General features: G+C 57.1%; 7 protein-coding genes across 7 annotated transcripts, besides 11 other annotated features; all 7 read left to right on the forward strand.

The window, feature by feature from the left end:
• The first annotated feature begins 530 nt into the window (after positions 1–530).
• Positions 531–571: a microsatellite.
• Positions 572–599: 28 nt separating this feature from the next.
• On the forward strand, positions 600–2,912 carry TraAM80_03931 (uncharacterized protein; the record flags this gene model as incomplete). The annotated part of the gene is made up of 1 exon (XM_029380881.1): positions 600–2,912. The coding sequence occupies one exon, from the start codon at positions 600–602 to the stop codon at positions 2,910–2,912; it is 2,313 nt and encodes a 770-aa protein (XP_029239207.1).
• Positions 2,913–3,136: 224 nt separating this feature from the next.
• Positions 3,137–3,158: a microsatellite.
• Positions 3,159–3,311: 153 nt separating this feature from the next.
• TraAM80_03932 (uncharacterized protein) lies at positions 3,312–4,946 on the forward strand (the record flags this gene model as incomplete). Its single annotated transcript, XM_029380882.1, has 1 exon — positions 3,312–4,946. The coding sequence occupies one exon, from the start codon at positions 3,312–3,314 to the stop codon at positions 4,944–4,946; it is 1,635 nt and encodes a 544-aa protein (XP_029239208.1).
• Positions 4,947–5,036: 90 nt separating this feature from the next.
• Positions 5,037–5,073: a microsatellite.
• Positions 5,074–5,310: 237 nt separating this feature from the next.
• Positions 5,311–5,345: a microsatellite.
• A 290-nt stretch (positions 5,346–5,635) lies between these two features.
• Positions 5,636–5,653: a microsatellite.
• Positions 5,654–5,667: 14 nt separating this feature from the next.
• TraAM80_03933 (uncharacterized protein) lies at positions 5,668–7,632 on the forward strand (the record flags this gene model as incomplete). The annotated part of the gene is made up of 1 exon (XM_029380883.1): positions 5,668–7,632. One exon carries the CDS (start codon positions 5,668–5,670, stop codon positions 7,630–7,632), a length of 1,965 nt encoding a protein of 654 aa, XP_029239209.1.
• Positions 7,633–7,636: 4 nt separating this feature from the next.
• Positions 7,637–7,719: a sequence feature (GA-rich).
• Positions 7,720–7,763: 44 nt separating this feature from the next.
• Positions 7,764–8,255, forward strand: TraAM80_03934 (uncharacterized protein; the record flags this gene model as incomplete). The annotated part of the gene is made up of 1 exon (XM_029380884.1): positions 7,764–8,255. One exon carries the CDS (start codon positions 7,764–7,766, stop codon positions 8,253–8,255), a length of 492 nt encoding a protein of 163 aa, XP_029239210.1.
• Positions 8,256–8,333: 78 nt separating this feature from the next.
• Positions 8,334–8,365: a microsatellite.
• A 157-nt stretch (positions 8,366–8,522) lies between these two features.
• Positions 8,523–8,553: a microsatellite.
• A 47-nt stretch (positions 8,554–8,600) lies between these two features.
• TraAM80_03935 (putative lysosomal/endosomal membrane protein p67, putative,lysosomal membrane glycoprotein) lies at positions 8,601–10,523 on the forward strand (the record flags this gene model as incomplete). The annotated part of the gene is made up of 1 exon (XM_029380885.1): positions 8,601–10,523. One exon carries the CDS (start codon positions 8,601–8,603, stop codon positions 10,521–10,523), a length of 1,923 nt encoding a protein of 640 aa, XP_029239211.1.
• A 381-nt stretch (positions 10,524–10,904) lies between these two features.
• Positions 10,905–10,932: a microsatellite.
• Positions 10,933–11,548: 616 nt separating this feature from the next.
• Positions 11,549–12,136, forward strand: TraAM80_03936 (uncharacterized protein; the record flags this gene model as incomplete). The annotated part of the gene is made up of 1 exon (XM_029380886.1): positions 11,549–12,136. The coding sequence occupies one exon, from the start codon at positions 11,549–11,551 to the stop codon at positions 12,134–12,136; it is 588 nt and encodes a 195-aa protein (XP_029239212.1).
• Positions 12,137–12,318: 182 nt separating this feature from the next.
• Positions 12,319–12,353: a microsatellite.
• Positions 12,354–12,544: 191 nt separating this feature from the next.
• Positions 12,545–12,567: a microsatellite.
• A 47-nt stretch (positions 12,568–12,614) lies between these two features.
• Positions 12,615–14,144, forward strand: TraAM80_03937 (uncharacterized protein; the record flags this gene model as incomplete). Its single annotated transcript, XM_029380887.1, has 1 exon — positions 12,615–14,144. One exon carries the CDS (start codon positions 12,615–12,617, stop codon positions 14,142–14,144), a length of 1,530 nt encoding a protein of 509 aa, XP_029239213.1.
• Between the last annotated feature and the right edge of the window lie 175 nt (positions 14,145–14,319).

A 14,319-nucleotide genomic window follows, 5' to 3' on the forward strand; every position in this document is an offset into this window, starting at 1 on the left:
ATATATATATTAACGATTTTTGATGTGTGTGTGTGTTTGTAGCGTTGTTTTTATCGTTGTTTGTTTCTTATATTCCTATCTGCCGTCCTTCCTTGCACGTCGCTCCTTGGTGTTTGGTCCTTTTTTTTTTTTTACGGCCAAGCAACACGCGGGGGGAAGGATCCATCCGCCCTCCGCCTTAGCCCCCTCATCCACACCCCAGCAGAGTCACTCAGGTGTGCCCACCTGCATTACTGTCTGGGTTTGTCAAAGGGAGGCGACGGTGGGCGGTGGCACGGGAACTGGTGAAACATCAAAGAGTCTCTCTATATATTTCTATGTGTGTGTAGCGGGAATAAAGATGAAAGCGCTTTGGTAAAAAAGAGAAACGATGAACATTTAGAACAATTCCACATTAGCAATGGGTGTGTCGGTGTGTATATGTGGTTACGTGTCATGGGCGTACAGCGAGCCGGAAGGAAGATGGTCAGCGCCTGCTTCCTTCCTTTCCTGGGCCGCTTTGGCTTGGGGCACTTCGCCCTACTCACAGGCTCTTCTGCTTCTCTCCCTCTCTCTATCTCTCTTTATTTCTATGTACGTGTACGGTTCCACATACACATATGTATATGCTGCAGTCTTTTGGGCGAGACATGGAGACAAGCAGTGACAAGAAGGAAAACAATAGCAGGATTCACCATTCCCTACAGCGGGGGCTGTGTGCGGTGACTGATGAGAAGACGATTCTTTCGCTGCGGCTGGATGAACTGCAGCGTGAAGTGGAGAGGCTGCGAGGGGAAAAGGCCGGTTGCAACCACGGCAATGTGGTGGGCGATGCTGAGCTCGCCGAGTGCCAATGCCGAGTGATGGAGCGCGCGAACGAAATGCTTCACGTGCAGATGCTTCGGGATGTTACCGGAAACCAATCACTTTGCCGGCAGAGTGAACGAAAACCTCACACGTCTTCGTTGGCCCCTCCGGGAGTGGCCGCAGGCATTGATGGCGTGCAACTTCCCTTGGAAGGACTCCGCCGTGCTGTGCGGGACGCATTCGGGCCCGGCAGACACCTGTTAGACGACGGCACTGCTGTCACGGTGGAGTACACCCATGACCACGTCGTCGTGCGTGGCTCACGGGCGAGTCGGAACGCGTTCATGGCCTTCCTGCTGCACATCGTGCTGCGTTACATGGGAGGCACGCCACAGCGAGAATGGGGCGACAGTGCGGAGGAGTGCCCCAGCCTCAGTGGCCCGCGTGCGGTGTCGCGGCCCACGGCGACCGTTGGGGTCTCCGGGGAGAATGAAGGTGGGCGGGCACTTGAGTCAGTGCAGATGGAACGGGAAAGGTCGCAAATGGCCCGACAGCGCGCGGAACATGAGCCTGTCCAGCAGCAGGCTACGTCGAATTTTCAACGCGCGCAGAACACGGAGCAGAAGCGGCAATTAGGTGGGCGGCGGGTAGAGCAACTGGAGGTGGAGCTGCGGCGGAAGTGGGGCGGCCCCCACGTTGTCCTGCACCGGCATGTGGAGAACGATGTTGCGCCGAGGCGGAAGGTGGACGATGATTACCGCGCTGACGCGATGGCCGAGACCTCGCCCCAACGCGGCAGAGACCCTGTGCATTCGCTTGATAGGAGCGGATACTCCGAAAAGCGTGGGGTGATGTCCTCGGCCTCATGGGCAAAGAGCAACCTGCCTGCGATGGCGCCGGACGCGGAGAGGAGTTTAACTTTAGCGACGGAAGGAAGCGGCATTCCTGCCAATCGACGTGTCGGTGGGTCCCCTCTTAGAAGCCACGCATGTGAGGAGACGCTGCTGCTGCTTCAGCGGGAGGTGGAGTTGCTGCGGGATGAAAAACACCGTTTGTTACGGCAGCTGCAGTGCAGCGCAGACGACGTGAAGCAACAGCGCCGTCGACTGCAGGATGCTGAGGCTGCGACGGCGCATTTGTGCCGCAGTGTGTTAAACTCGAGTGAAGTCGTGGCGACAGTCCTCAGGGGGGAAGCGGCGGCCCCCTATCTTATGCTGCATCGAGGCGGCGGCGTAGATGAGCACCGTGTGCAGGCGCTCGTGCAGGCACTCTCCGAAAACAGTGGCACCGCACACGATGACGGTGACGATGCTGCGGGTGGGACCGCCCGGCTAATGGAACAGCGGTTGGTGGATGTGGCGGCGCTGCTGGAAATAGAGCGTCGCACGTGGAAGGCGGCCCTTGCGTTTGCTGTAGACGAACGCGATGCCGCCATGCAGGCACAGCAAGAAGAGGCGCTTCTGGCTCGCCCTGACACCGCTACCGTGGCACCGCCGCTCCTGACGACGGCGACGACGGCTCTCGAGAAGGAAAACGTGGAGCTGCGCATTGAGCTTCAGCGCTGCTTCGAGGACATGCGGCGACTGGCTCATGTCATTGCGCGTTCCCATACGATGTACCAGGAGGCGCAGGAAAAACTGCGGGCGGGTGACCGACGCATGCACGAAAAGGAGGAGACAGTGCTATCTGTTAGGCGGCGCCAGGACTCTGCCTTGATGGCTGCATTAGAGCGGGAGCGAGCACTGGAGCTTCAGCTTCAGCGGCTACAGCAGCAGGGTAAGTGGGACGCGACGCATTCACTGCGTGCCGCCGCCGTGGCCCACACTGAACCACAACGCGAGGCCCTAGCGCATCTTGTATCGACACCCTCCAAGGGGAGTTGCGCAGTGAGTGGCACCACATTTGGCGGCAGCCGGAACAATCAGCCGCACCAGCCCCAAGTAAAAACCGACACACAGGAATGCAGTTTTGTTAGTAGGGGCAACGGCTTGCAGAGCGGGCCCAGTACTGCAACGACACCGTTGTGGAAAACGGAAGCAGCAGGAACGGCCGTGTTGTCCTCTCCATCAACGCGGCTGCAGAAGGGGAACTTTGAGCGGGCTCTACGGGCCATTCACCCTTCATGAGACCCCGGGGGGGGGGGCTTCTCAGTGCCGGGAGAAACGAATTGGGTGTGGGGGGGGAAGAGTGAGTCTTTCAGTGTGTGTGTGTGTGACCCTCCCTCCTCTTTATCCCTTTCTTTGCGTCATGGACGATTACGTGTCTATTCCTTTCTTCTTGTCTTTGCTTTAGGGGAGCAGCGTGTGGCGTTGAGGTGGCGCCGCTCTTCATTTCTTTGAGGAAGCAAAGCCACACACACACACACACGCACAGTAGTAGCGGTAGTGGGGTGAGGCAGCGGAGGCAACGTACGAAACGAGGAGAAGGGCAATAAATAGTGGGGGTGGCAACGAATAACGAAGAAGAAGCAGAAAAGAAAATAACACAAAAAAAAACGGTAGCAAGAGGAGGGGTGTGGCGGCAGTATGGGGCTGCATGGTACAGAGCCGCATGGCAGGGCAATGTGGCGCTCGTTGTTTCTCCCCCTCAGGGAACGTGTCGTGTTCGCGTCCTTCATTACGATGTTGTGCCCGCTTCAATCGCCGCAGCTGCAGCCAGGGCAATTCTCGTGTCGGGAGGCTTCCTCAAGTACGGATTTTCAGCCCCCCACCACAGCTGGGAGGGCTTACTCCCCCGATGAGGACGGGGCTGCCACGCGCTCGCCCCTCTTTGCACTTTGCGGGGAACGGGCAGACGCCATCGTCTGCGTCCTTGCGGACGGCAAGGTCGTTTTTTTTGACCTTACAGATGAACACGAGGGGCCGAAGGAAATTCGACGATTCTCCACAAGGAAACTGCGTACTTGCACGTCATACAAGGCGACGTGTGCCTCCATCATCCCTTTAGAAGTGACGTATATGTGCCGTGTTTCGGCGGTGACACAACCGACGACAGCCCCGCCGCTTTCAGGAAGCAGCTGTAACTCAGCCATCTTCAAACCAGAACCAACTGGCTCGGATCGAGCAATGTACCTTCGCGGAGTTGTGGGTTCGAGCGATGGCAGCGTCGAGGTCTTTTCTGAGCATGGGTTCGTGTTTGGGTTCGTTGCCCATGACGTACCTGTGGTGGCGGTGGCCGCCATTTACACCGCGGAGGACGAGGATGCAGTTCAACGTCAAGAGGTAGCCAGCAAAAAGAGGGATTTCAAGCTATCCCCGGGAAGTGACAACCCGGGGTGTCAGTTTGAGATTTCCATCGTGGGCCTGGGGTTCGTCACGTGCAGCTCCGACGGGGTGGTTTATGTATGGAAGAGAGACGGGCTTGCAATTAAGCCCACAATGTTTGAGAAGAGCGCATTTCCCTCGCGGACGTTTAAGTGGCACGTGGTGCAGCCCTCCAGTCGGGAGTGGCTGCTAAGCGGTATGGGGGCGGCGCGGACGCCGCTGGTGGTACATATCACCCCAGGCATGGTACACGAAATCCGTGTGCGCAGCAGTGTGACATTTAGGGACGTTGAGCCACGCATCAAGCTGCCGGGATCTCCCTTTTCTCGTACCACGGCTATTGCAGCTGTGGAGAATTTAGCCCTTGTGGCGCGTGGTAAAAAAGTGTACCGCGTCAACTTTGCCGAGTCCCGGTGTGAGCGTATCCTCACGGCTCTTCACACGGTGACAGGCCTGTACCTTAGTAGAGCTGGCCTCGCCGTGGCCACCTGCGACAGCGGCAGCATGCTGTACGTCCTATCCCTGGACCCCATGTCAGTGCTTGGCCGTTACTACGTCCGTGGAGGTGGCCCTTTGTACTCCGTCTCGCTGCATCCGGACTCACACCTCTTGGCGATTGTCTCCGGCGATGGGACCGTGGAGGTGGCATTGATGCCAGAGGCCTGGAACGATGGTGCTGCCAACAAAGTTTACACCCGCAGCGATGTCATGAACTCGATTCAGGCAGCCAGAGCCCTTTACTGCCTTGTAGGTATGCATAAACGGCATGGTGACGCGTCGTACAACGCAGCTGATGTAATGTTGCAGGCTGCCGAATACGAGTCGTTGCTCTTGGCGCGCATGGCAGTCCCGGAGGGGACGTTGCGTTATCTTCACCCCGCCACTGAAATTGCATAAGGACGTGCTGTAGTTTTGGGGACGGAGGCGGTGACGTAGTAGAGTACACTGAGTAGGGGCGGCAGTGGGGAACGGTAGAAATGATATGTTTTTGTTTGTTCGTTTGTGCGTGTGTTATTTGTTTTTTCACCTATATTTTTCCAGTTGACACGTGCCTGGTGGTTGCGTACCACCACCCCCACCCCCATTCCTTCATGGGGGAACCGACGACGCTGAGGTGGGCCGTAGTAAACTGCGGGGGAGGTGGCAGTGTGACTGTTGCATACAACGGATGGGGGCGGAGCGCAGAATTGCGGCTGCGGGACCACGTGTGGGAGGGCCGCGTATCCCCCCTGCGGGCCGCTGTCCTTCCATCGGCATCATGTTATTTTGTTTCCATTTTTTTTTGTCTTGTTTTGTGGTGCTGGCTTGCGCATGCGCGTCTGCCGCCCGTGTGCCTGCTGAGCACACCGCCTTTTTTTCCCCCGCATGTATGGTGCCTGCCGTGTCGCCGTTGTATTTTTGGACGCCCACGTCGCGTCCTGGAGGAGGAAAAGAGAAGGGAACAAACGGAAGGGAGGTAATAATTAAAAAAAAAAAAAACAAATCGGCCGAAGTTGCAGCGGGGGACTGCCGTCGTCACGGGAAGAGAGGCAGCCAAGGCTGTTTCCTCTCTGCGTGTCAGTGGCTGAGTGGCTAGTTAGTTGATCGCAGCAGCAGCAGCAGCAAGAAGGGGAGGAGGATGCTGCGCCGTGCGCCGTTCCTCTTTGCGACGAGCATTCCGCGAAGTGCGTGGGACCCAGCGCACTTCAACACGAATTGGTCTGACAGCTACAGCGGCGACATCGCAGCCCGCCGCCACTGGCCTGCAAAGAAGTGGTCCATCGGCCTCGAACCCCGCACCCCGCGCGACTGGCTGCAGTTTTCCTATCGCAATCTAGCCTACGCGTACAACGGTGCCCTGCGCGCTTGCCAAAGCTTTCCAGAAATGCTGGTGTACTACAAGGAAATGAAACAGCGCGGGGTGAAGGTGGACGTGGACACCATGAATGTTCTCCTTACTCGCGCCGCACGCTACGAACGGATTCAGGTGGACGATGTTTTTCTACTCTTTGACGAATTGACGGCGTTGGGGGCACGTCCCGACATCGCGGCCGTTGAAACCCTACACACCGTGCTGGACCACAGTGCCGCCATGCCGTACGAGTGGCGCGAGGCCCGTCGCCGGCAACTGGTGGAGTTGTATAATTGTCTTGCCATGGAGGAGATTGAGCGGCTTGCCCCCCACCGTGTGGACCGGCTGCTAAAGGAGCAAATCAAACGCTATAGGGATAATCTACGTGCGCTGAAGGCGAGCCTCAGCCCCACTGTCTACCGCCGCTACCTGCACACGATGCACTCCGCCTCGCTGCTGTTGGAGGAGGTGCATAATTTTTTATGGGAGCTTGTGGAGAGTGATCACCCTGCAATGGAGGTTCCTGCGCTGCAGCTGCGCGTCCCATTTGTGGGGTCCGTAATGCGGCGTCCTGACGCGGACGCCAATGCGCAGCTGGTGAAGTTCACAGACTTTGAGGATGCGGATGTGTGCTCGGTTTTCCTCGCCGCCGCGGAGCGTGCGGTGGACGTCGATTTGCACGACGTTCGGCCGGTCTCAGAGCGGCGGATTTTTCTCTCGTTACTGACGATGCTTTCCTACAGCGGCGTGCTGTACACCTCGGACCTCATGGCGCATCTGATGGAGATGGTGAAGTACTCCACCCACGGTGCTGCGCGGGACTCGGATGCGCAGCGGGTTCTGCGGTACGCCATTCGTGGTTCCAGTGCTGCGCAGGATGAGGTGTACCGCTCGCTGTGGCACAAGGTGGAGACGGTGGCGGACAGCCGGGTGGTGGGCCGGTACATTGGCGCCCGCGAGCCGTGGAGCCCAACCCGCGTGTGTTTTGACGAGCGTGGGATATTCAGGTCCTACCCGCCGCTGGTGCACGCCGCCGCTAAAAAGTCGTTGACGGGGGAGGGGGAGGAGCAGCGGGACGACCGACAGCGCATGTCGAGGGAGCTCGCCCCGCACAAAGGGGGGGCGGAGGACGAGATGGTGGAAGGCGCTGGCAGCAAGGAGGCTGCACTGCAGGTGGCATCTCACGGGGATCAGCGGACGGTGGAGGCGTTGGATTTGCGCTGGAGCGACATGCACCGCCTGCTGGAGCGTACACGCGCCCTCACATCTCCACCGACAGAACGGCACCCGCAACGGGAGAAGATGGAGGTCTTTACAGGTATTGCCGTGTATCTGCGTACACTCGCCACCGGGCGACGCTACGGCGGCGACAAGGAAGAGGTGGAGGCGATGGGAAGCACAACTCCGGCTGAATCACGGGAGCAGGCTTTATTTGCCACCGGCTACGGACTGGACGTGTGGGCGCGAATCTTCGAGCTCGTGCAGGAGGTTCGCCACGACATGGAGAAGTTCATCACGGACAACGCGGCTCACCACGTGGAGCCGGAGTTTGAGTGCTGGGAAGCGCTGCTCGTCACGCTTCGCTGCATCCTGGACTTCTGCGTACTGCTGACGCAGGAGCAGGGCAAGGAGAAGCGGGCAGCGGTGGGAGAACTCTTTGAGAGTGCAATGAAGCTGCGCAACGAGCTTGTGGAGGAGAGTCGCACGCGATTCGGTGGTAGGATGCGGATTTTGTGGCTGCAGGAGGCGTAAGGGCAGAGAGGCAGCGGAGAAGGGAAGTGATGGGACAAAAAAAGACAAAAAGAGGAGAGAGAAAAAAAAGGGGGAGAGAGAGAGAGAAGCTTGTGTCTATTGAGGTGAGACGCTGGTGTGTGCATCGGTGCATGCAATCACACGGCGGCGCCATGGCGGAGGCACTGTGGTTATTTTTTTTCTTTGGATTTTTCTTCTCTTGTCGTCTTTCATGCGGTGTATGTGCGAGAGAGTACGAGAGGGCGATAGGCATGGCTTCTGGACGGCTCCCGTGGCGAGGAGGACGCTCCGCGGACGTTCCGCCGCTGGACCTTGGGGGGCCGCTCATGCTACAGTTCATGCAGTACCTCCCGCTGGTCATGAGGCTGCTGACGCACCTGCCAGGCTTCCTTGCCGGCTTCACCCTTGTCTGCCTCTTCTTTGCCGTCGTTGGGCGCGACGCACTTCAGAATGAGTACGCACCGGTGGCGGGCTTTCACGTTGCGGCGCTGCTGCTGCTGCGGGAGCTTGTCGGGCCGTGGCGTGAGGGCAAAGTTCAGGCTGACTTTGTGCGGCAGCGACTGGCGGCGCAGCGCTCCTTCGCGGACGACGTGCAGCTGCAGTGGCGTGAGGCGCTGGACTGAGACTGCGGAGGCGTGTGGGATGTCAACCAAAAGGGAGACGAGGATAATGAATGGTGCGCCTTCGCACCCGTCATGGGTTGTTTGTCTGTCTGTATGTTCTCTGTCTCGTCCCGCACTCCCCTTTCTACATAATTTATTTGCTTTTGTGCCTCTGCCATTGTGTGGTGTGGGCTAGAGTCATCACAGATACACATACACAAACCCAGTGAGAGCCCCAGTAGATTTTTTCTTGACAAGGCGCCGAACATCGAACACAACGGGGAAGCAACACACACACACACACGCACACACACACACATTTACACATTTACGCACACAAGCGGAGAAAAGAAGGGCATTGCAGCAATGCGGGATGCAGGAGTCATGACGAACTTCATCGTTTGTGTCGCACTTTTCCTGTTGGCTACCGCTGCTTTCGCCTCAGGTGAGGTGTGGCAGACTGACTCCGTGATGACGGTGCAGGTGCGGTACAACACGACAGGCGAGACATTTTCCTCCACGGAGGGACCGTTGTTTGGCCCCGTAGCTGCCACGGTGAGGGTGAACAACTCCTTCCTGCAAACAGGTTGGGACGTTGTGTCGGCGGAGGCGGCGGAGGCGTTTCTGCACTCTGGACCCGCTGAGGCGAGGACCGAGCAGCTGCGACTGGCCTACCAGGCTATGGGGTACGGCGAGGGGTATGCCACGCAGCAGCGCATGGAGGAGACGCTTAATAACACGTTCTTTGGTGAAAACGGCCTCAGGGCAGTGTTGGAGGGCAGCCCAGAGGCTGTGAAGTGGATGGATGAGCACCTGGCGTACATGGACGGCAGTGAAGCGGCCAGCGACGCCTACGGGCAACAGCTGAAGAATCTGCTGGCTGTTCTTGACGGCCTCGTGGCGGGGTACAACGACCGTGTAGGGAAGCGCGGGCCGCTGTTGAACCGTACATGGCTGTTTTATTTGAACTTTCAGAATGAGATGGGTGACGTCATCAGGGCAGTGTCACCCAGAAAAACTGTTGCCCGGCTACAGAAGCAAAGCCCGCGAGTTTTGCTGGACCTGCACTGCTCCGCACTGGTGAAGGTGACACCGTACGACATCTTCTTCTCACATGCCACATGGAACTCCTTCAACAGCATGATGCGGCAGTACAAGACGTACCGTGTGGGGCACCGCTCAGTCACCATGTCCTCCTATCCCGGCTTCATCCACAGCGTTGATGACTGGTATATGACGCATGCACGGCTGGCGGTCATGGAGACAACCAATGGTATCTCAAATATGAGCCTGTACGAGCACCTCTTCCCCTACACCGTCTCTGCGTTTTTGCGGGTGATGATTGCCAACTTTCTCGCCACCTCCAGCCCCTCGTGGGTGGAGTACTTCTCACGCAACAACAGCGGCACGTACAACAACCAGTGGATGGTGCTCAACATGGGAACAGTGACGAATCCCAAGACGCCGATGCCTGCCAACACATTTTGGGTGGCGGAGCAGTTGCCGGGCTCCGCATACCCGCTTGGTGTGACCGCAGCTGACATGACAGAGCACCTCAACAAGCATGGCTACTGGGCGAGCTACAACATACCGTATTTTGAGAATGTCTACAACGTCTCTGGCTACCCGGACATGGTGGCGAAGTATGGAGAGTACTTTTCCCACACACTGACCGCGCGGGCGCAGATCTTTAAGCGCGAGCACAGTGCTGTGGTTGACCTCGAAGGCATGAAACGACTCATACGGTACAACAACTACAGGGAGGACGAACTATCCCGCATTCAAAACTGCGAAGGGGCCGGTACGAATAACACGTGCGTGCCGCCGTACAGTGCCATGTTGGCAATTGCTTCACGCGGCGATCTGAACCCACCAGGCAATGCAACAAACTACGGCCCGCTTTACAAGTACCTCGGTCGTCGCGACCACGGCGCAACCGATGCGAAAATTGCCTCCTGGAGTGGGATGGTGCTGGACCCCGGTCACTACACCGCCCACGTCGTGTGCGGCCCCACAAACGACCAGCAACCCACATTTTTCTGGCAGGATGGCATGTTCACACCGATGCCTCAGAAGGTCGGTCTACCGACGGTGTTCAACTTCAGCTTTGTGACATATATGACCGATGTTTTTCAGAGTGGCTCAGACGAAGAGGATGTGCGTAATAAATGGATTGGCATTGGAATCGGGATTGGAGCGGCCGTGTTGGCTCTCACTTCCGTTGCAATTGTCGTCTCTCGCGCACGGCGCCGCGCCAAGGACCTGAGCGAGGACCTCCTCCTCGCCTAGTGAGACCGCAGTTCACACATGTGACGACTTTCCCGCGCTGGATGTGCACGGTAGCAAGTAAGAAAGAAGCATTTACACACGTATTTATCTAGTAGTCTCTATTTTATCTTACGTATATAATATATATTTGCATGCAAGTTTAAAATTAATCAAAACGGGTAGTCATGCGTGATCACAAACATCTGGCAAACGAACAGGTGAAAGTGACGAAGAAGGAGGACAAGACGGGGGGGATACCCATCAAAACGAGCCAAAAATAAAAAGGATAGAAATATGTGGGTGTTCACACCCCCCAGAGTGATATGTAGGGCCATGTGAGGTAGGATGCGTCGTGGTGGGGAGAGCAACAGTCGTTTCCCCGTCTTGGCATGGCATATTGTCTTTTTTTTTTTGCTCTTTTTTTTTATTTCAGTGGATTATTTTTCGAGAAATGCGTGTGTTTATGTTATGTTTGTATCGAAGGAAGACGCTGGAGGGGGGTATATGCGCCCCGCCGCTGTTGTGGTGTGGATGCCACAGAGGCACGTAAGCGGTTGAATGAGGTGGAATTGGATATTGACGTCGGATACGAAACTTTACGGTGCTGCCAATGGGCGAGGCACGCTCACGCCTCACTCCATCTGAAGTCTTCTTCACCCTTCACTCACCAGCACATCCCACGGCTGCGGCTGGCTGGCCCGTCTCCAGTTTATTTGCCGCATTGTAGGGATATGTCTTTTTGGCCAGATGGTTTTTCTCTTACTTTTTACTGGGGTGTTTTAATGATGCTTCTGATGCTGGTGCTTAGATCTTCTGTTGTGTACGTGCAGCAGTGGTGGAGGCGTTGGCGTATTTGACTTTTTCCCCCCTTTGTTTTGTTTTCTTTGGGGCTCCACATGGTGCGTGACATGTCACCTGAATGACTCCGCGGCGCAAGCGCCGTAGAAGAGCTCTTTTCTCTCTGTGACTCCCCCCCTGCGGATCTCAGGGAGGGGTGGTGTGAATTCATTGTGGCACTGTGGAGAGCGGAGGGGTATTGCGGGACGATGTTGTTTTCGCTGGACGGGTTGCTGGTGAAGGGGAAAGAGGAACCGTTCTTAAGTGTGGCAGAGGGGCAGCAACTGGTCGCCCTATACCGTCTGTTTCACCGCTTGCACCACTTGCAGGCTGTGCAGGGCGCCGGCGTGGGGCACACTACGGCGGTGCAGCGTGTGTCCTTCCCAGCATTTCTTCGTCCCGTTATCGCCCACCCAGCGGCGGTGACAACGACGGCGGGGACGGAGGAGGGTGGGGACAACGTGAAAGCCGGGGCCCTGGACGCCATCAAGGGAGCATGCGACTACGACCTGGAGGGGCTTGCCGGCGATGGGGGCAATCACGAGGCTAACAACAACATGAAATACGACGCCACTGATTGCACCAACACGAATAGAGCAGCAAACGGCATGGAGGAGGTGCATGTGCGGGCGTCACTGTCTTCTGGCGGTGGCGTAAACGCGTCAAGAGGGCATGGTAGTGCTGCAGAGGCAGTCGCACTTCAAATATGCACCTCTCGGCGGAAGTTGTTTTGCGTTCAGCGGCGTGTGCCTGAAACGAATGACGCGGTCTTTTTTTGCGGCGCAACGACGGTGTAGGCGTCCGTATGATGTGGACACCCTCGGCGCGGGGATGCCATGGGCCATGTAGGGCGAGGGCAATATCACACAATCACGTCAAGCAGAAGCAGACGAAAAGCGGCAAGATTTCGTAGGAAGAAGTGGACGCCGGCGACAAGAACGATGCCGGTAACGGTGGATACCGCAGAACAACCCTAACAGTTTGTTTGTATGCGTGTTTGTTTTTATTTCGTTTTCCTTCTCTGTATGTGTGCAGATCTTTGTATGCAGATATCTGCGTCCAAGTGTGTTTGTGCGTGTTTCAACGTTTTCTGCGATAACTTTCATAGTTGATTTTATCACTCTTTCTCTCTCTGTCTTCATTCCTCTATCACTGTTGAGAATGGGGTGACGGTTCTCCTTCACATGGTGACTTGTTCTTTCCCGTTTTTTTTTTTTTTTTTTTTTTTACTACGACGTTCGGGCTGCGTATGCGCCCAGAGGCTGGAAGGAAGCGATGAGCCTTACAAACTACATGTCCAGCATCCTGTCCGAGGTGCAGCAGTTTGGCCAGGCGTACGTGGACTCGCTTGTTGCCCCAAGGGACAAAAAGGACCACGAACCGCCCGGCACCACGGCACCGCCGCTGCCGCTTTCTGCATCCACACATAGAGCACGCGGCGATTCCAGCGCCGAACACGGGCGGAACTTCAACAGCAGCATCACCAGTAGTAATACGCATTCAGTGCAACCCTGCGGGGTCGTGGCGGCTGCCCATGATAAGGGGCGCGGCGTGCAGCACCAGCCTGGTGCGCTAGCAGGGCTGCAACACGCGCCTGCAGAAAGTTTGGGGCAGCACGAGGAGCTCTTGCGGCCCGTCGAGTCGGTCACTGAGGGACTTGCTTCCTCCTTATCTTCCAGTGCTCCTCTGGAGACAGTGGCGCCGCCGGGGGTGAGAAGGGTCTCGCTTCGAAAGCATGCAGTGAAGGCAGGGAGGGCACCCCGCTCAAAGTTTGGTGCTGTCAGAATAGAGCCGGAGCCTGGAACGGCGAACGTCACCCAGCCAGCTGCTGGCGCCACTTCAGCTTCTGTCGACGCGTCACCCCAGCAGTCGGAAGGTGAAAACGCAGGCGGTTCGTCTCAGCTGGAAGAGAAACCTGTAGCAACTGTTGTCGAGGTCGCCTCTGGTGTGGCGCCGCTGGGTTGGGGGCGGTGGCCCCAAAGTATCCAGCAGCTGCTCGGTACCAATTTAGAAAGGCGGAGGCCACCTGCGGGCTCGGAGTGGGCGCAAGACGCCCTCTCTCACTTTGCGATGAAGGTGGCAGTTGAGACTCTCGTCCTTGCCGCAAGGGATCCAGTGCCTTCGACAGCGTCCGTGTTGTCATCCTCCGTGGCGCCGCCCTCTGAAGGCGCCTGGCGCCACACTGATGCGGAGCTTCGACGCTCCGTGAGACGTGCCATACCCCGCGAGGTATTTGGGTTGTACGCCTCCGATTACGACAATGTCACTGCGGCCAATTTATTGGTGCATCCAGGAAACGTAGTCTATTCGAGTGGCCGCTGCATGATAACGTTGCAGAAGGCCCTGCATGGATCGCTGGCGGCAGCACGGCGTTGGTATGATGAGCGTCGCACTCAGCCCTTGTCGGTGCCGCTGCTGCCATCAGCGTCCGGTTTGGTTGTGGACTGTGGGATTTCAGCGTTTATGACACTGTGTTTTGTCCCGCTACTGCGCACTGGAATGGAACAGATTCAAGACGGGACGCTGTGGCATGCACCCCTGCCCGAGCAAAGACTGCAGCTTGAGCGGACGGCGCTGGATGTGTGGGTGAGGGAGGTGATGGAGCTCTTCTGTGAGGTGTTTCTTGAGAGGGAGGCGGCTGAGTTTGGGCGCTCCGGACGTGCTGATGGCTGTGGAATCCCCTCTTCAGAGTTGGATGCCGTGGAAAACATGATGCGCGACGGCACGGCCGCCCTGTGGCTAATGCGAGAGGCGATGGTGCTGACGTTGCTGCTGCTTTGGGCTCTGCAGTTCTGCACCTTGTGAAGGCGTCCAAAACATCTGAAATGGCTGGACAGTGTGAGAGGGGTGAAGGAAAAGAGAAGACGGAGAGATCCCTGCAGGATGTGATGGGCGGTATGGATCAATGTTTCACGACCCCGTGCATGCTATTTATTATTGTTGTTTTTGCCTGATTGTTTGCTCTCGTTGTTGGCGTTGT

The sequence above is a fragment of the Trypanosoma rangeli genome (assembly GCF_003719475.1).
Source record: "Trypanosoma rangeli strain AM80 chromosome Unknown Tra_15.4_contig_00108, whole genome shotgun sequence".
NCBI lineage: Eukaryota > Euglenozoa > Kinetoplastea > Trypanosomatida > Trypanosomatidae > Trypanosoma > Trypanosoma rangeli.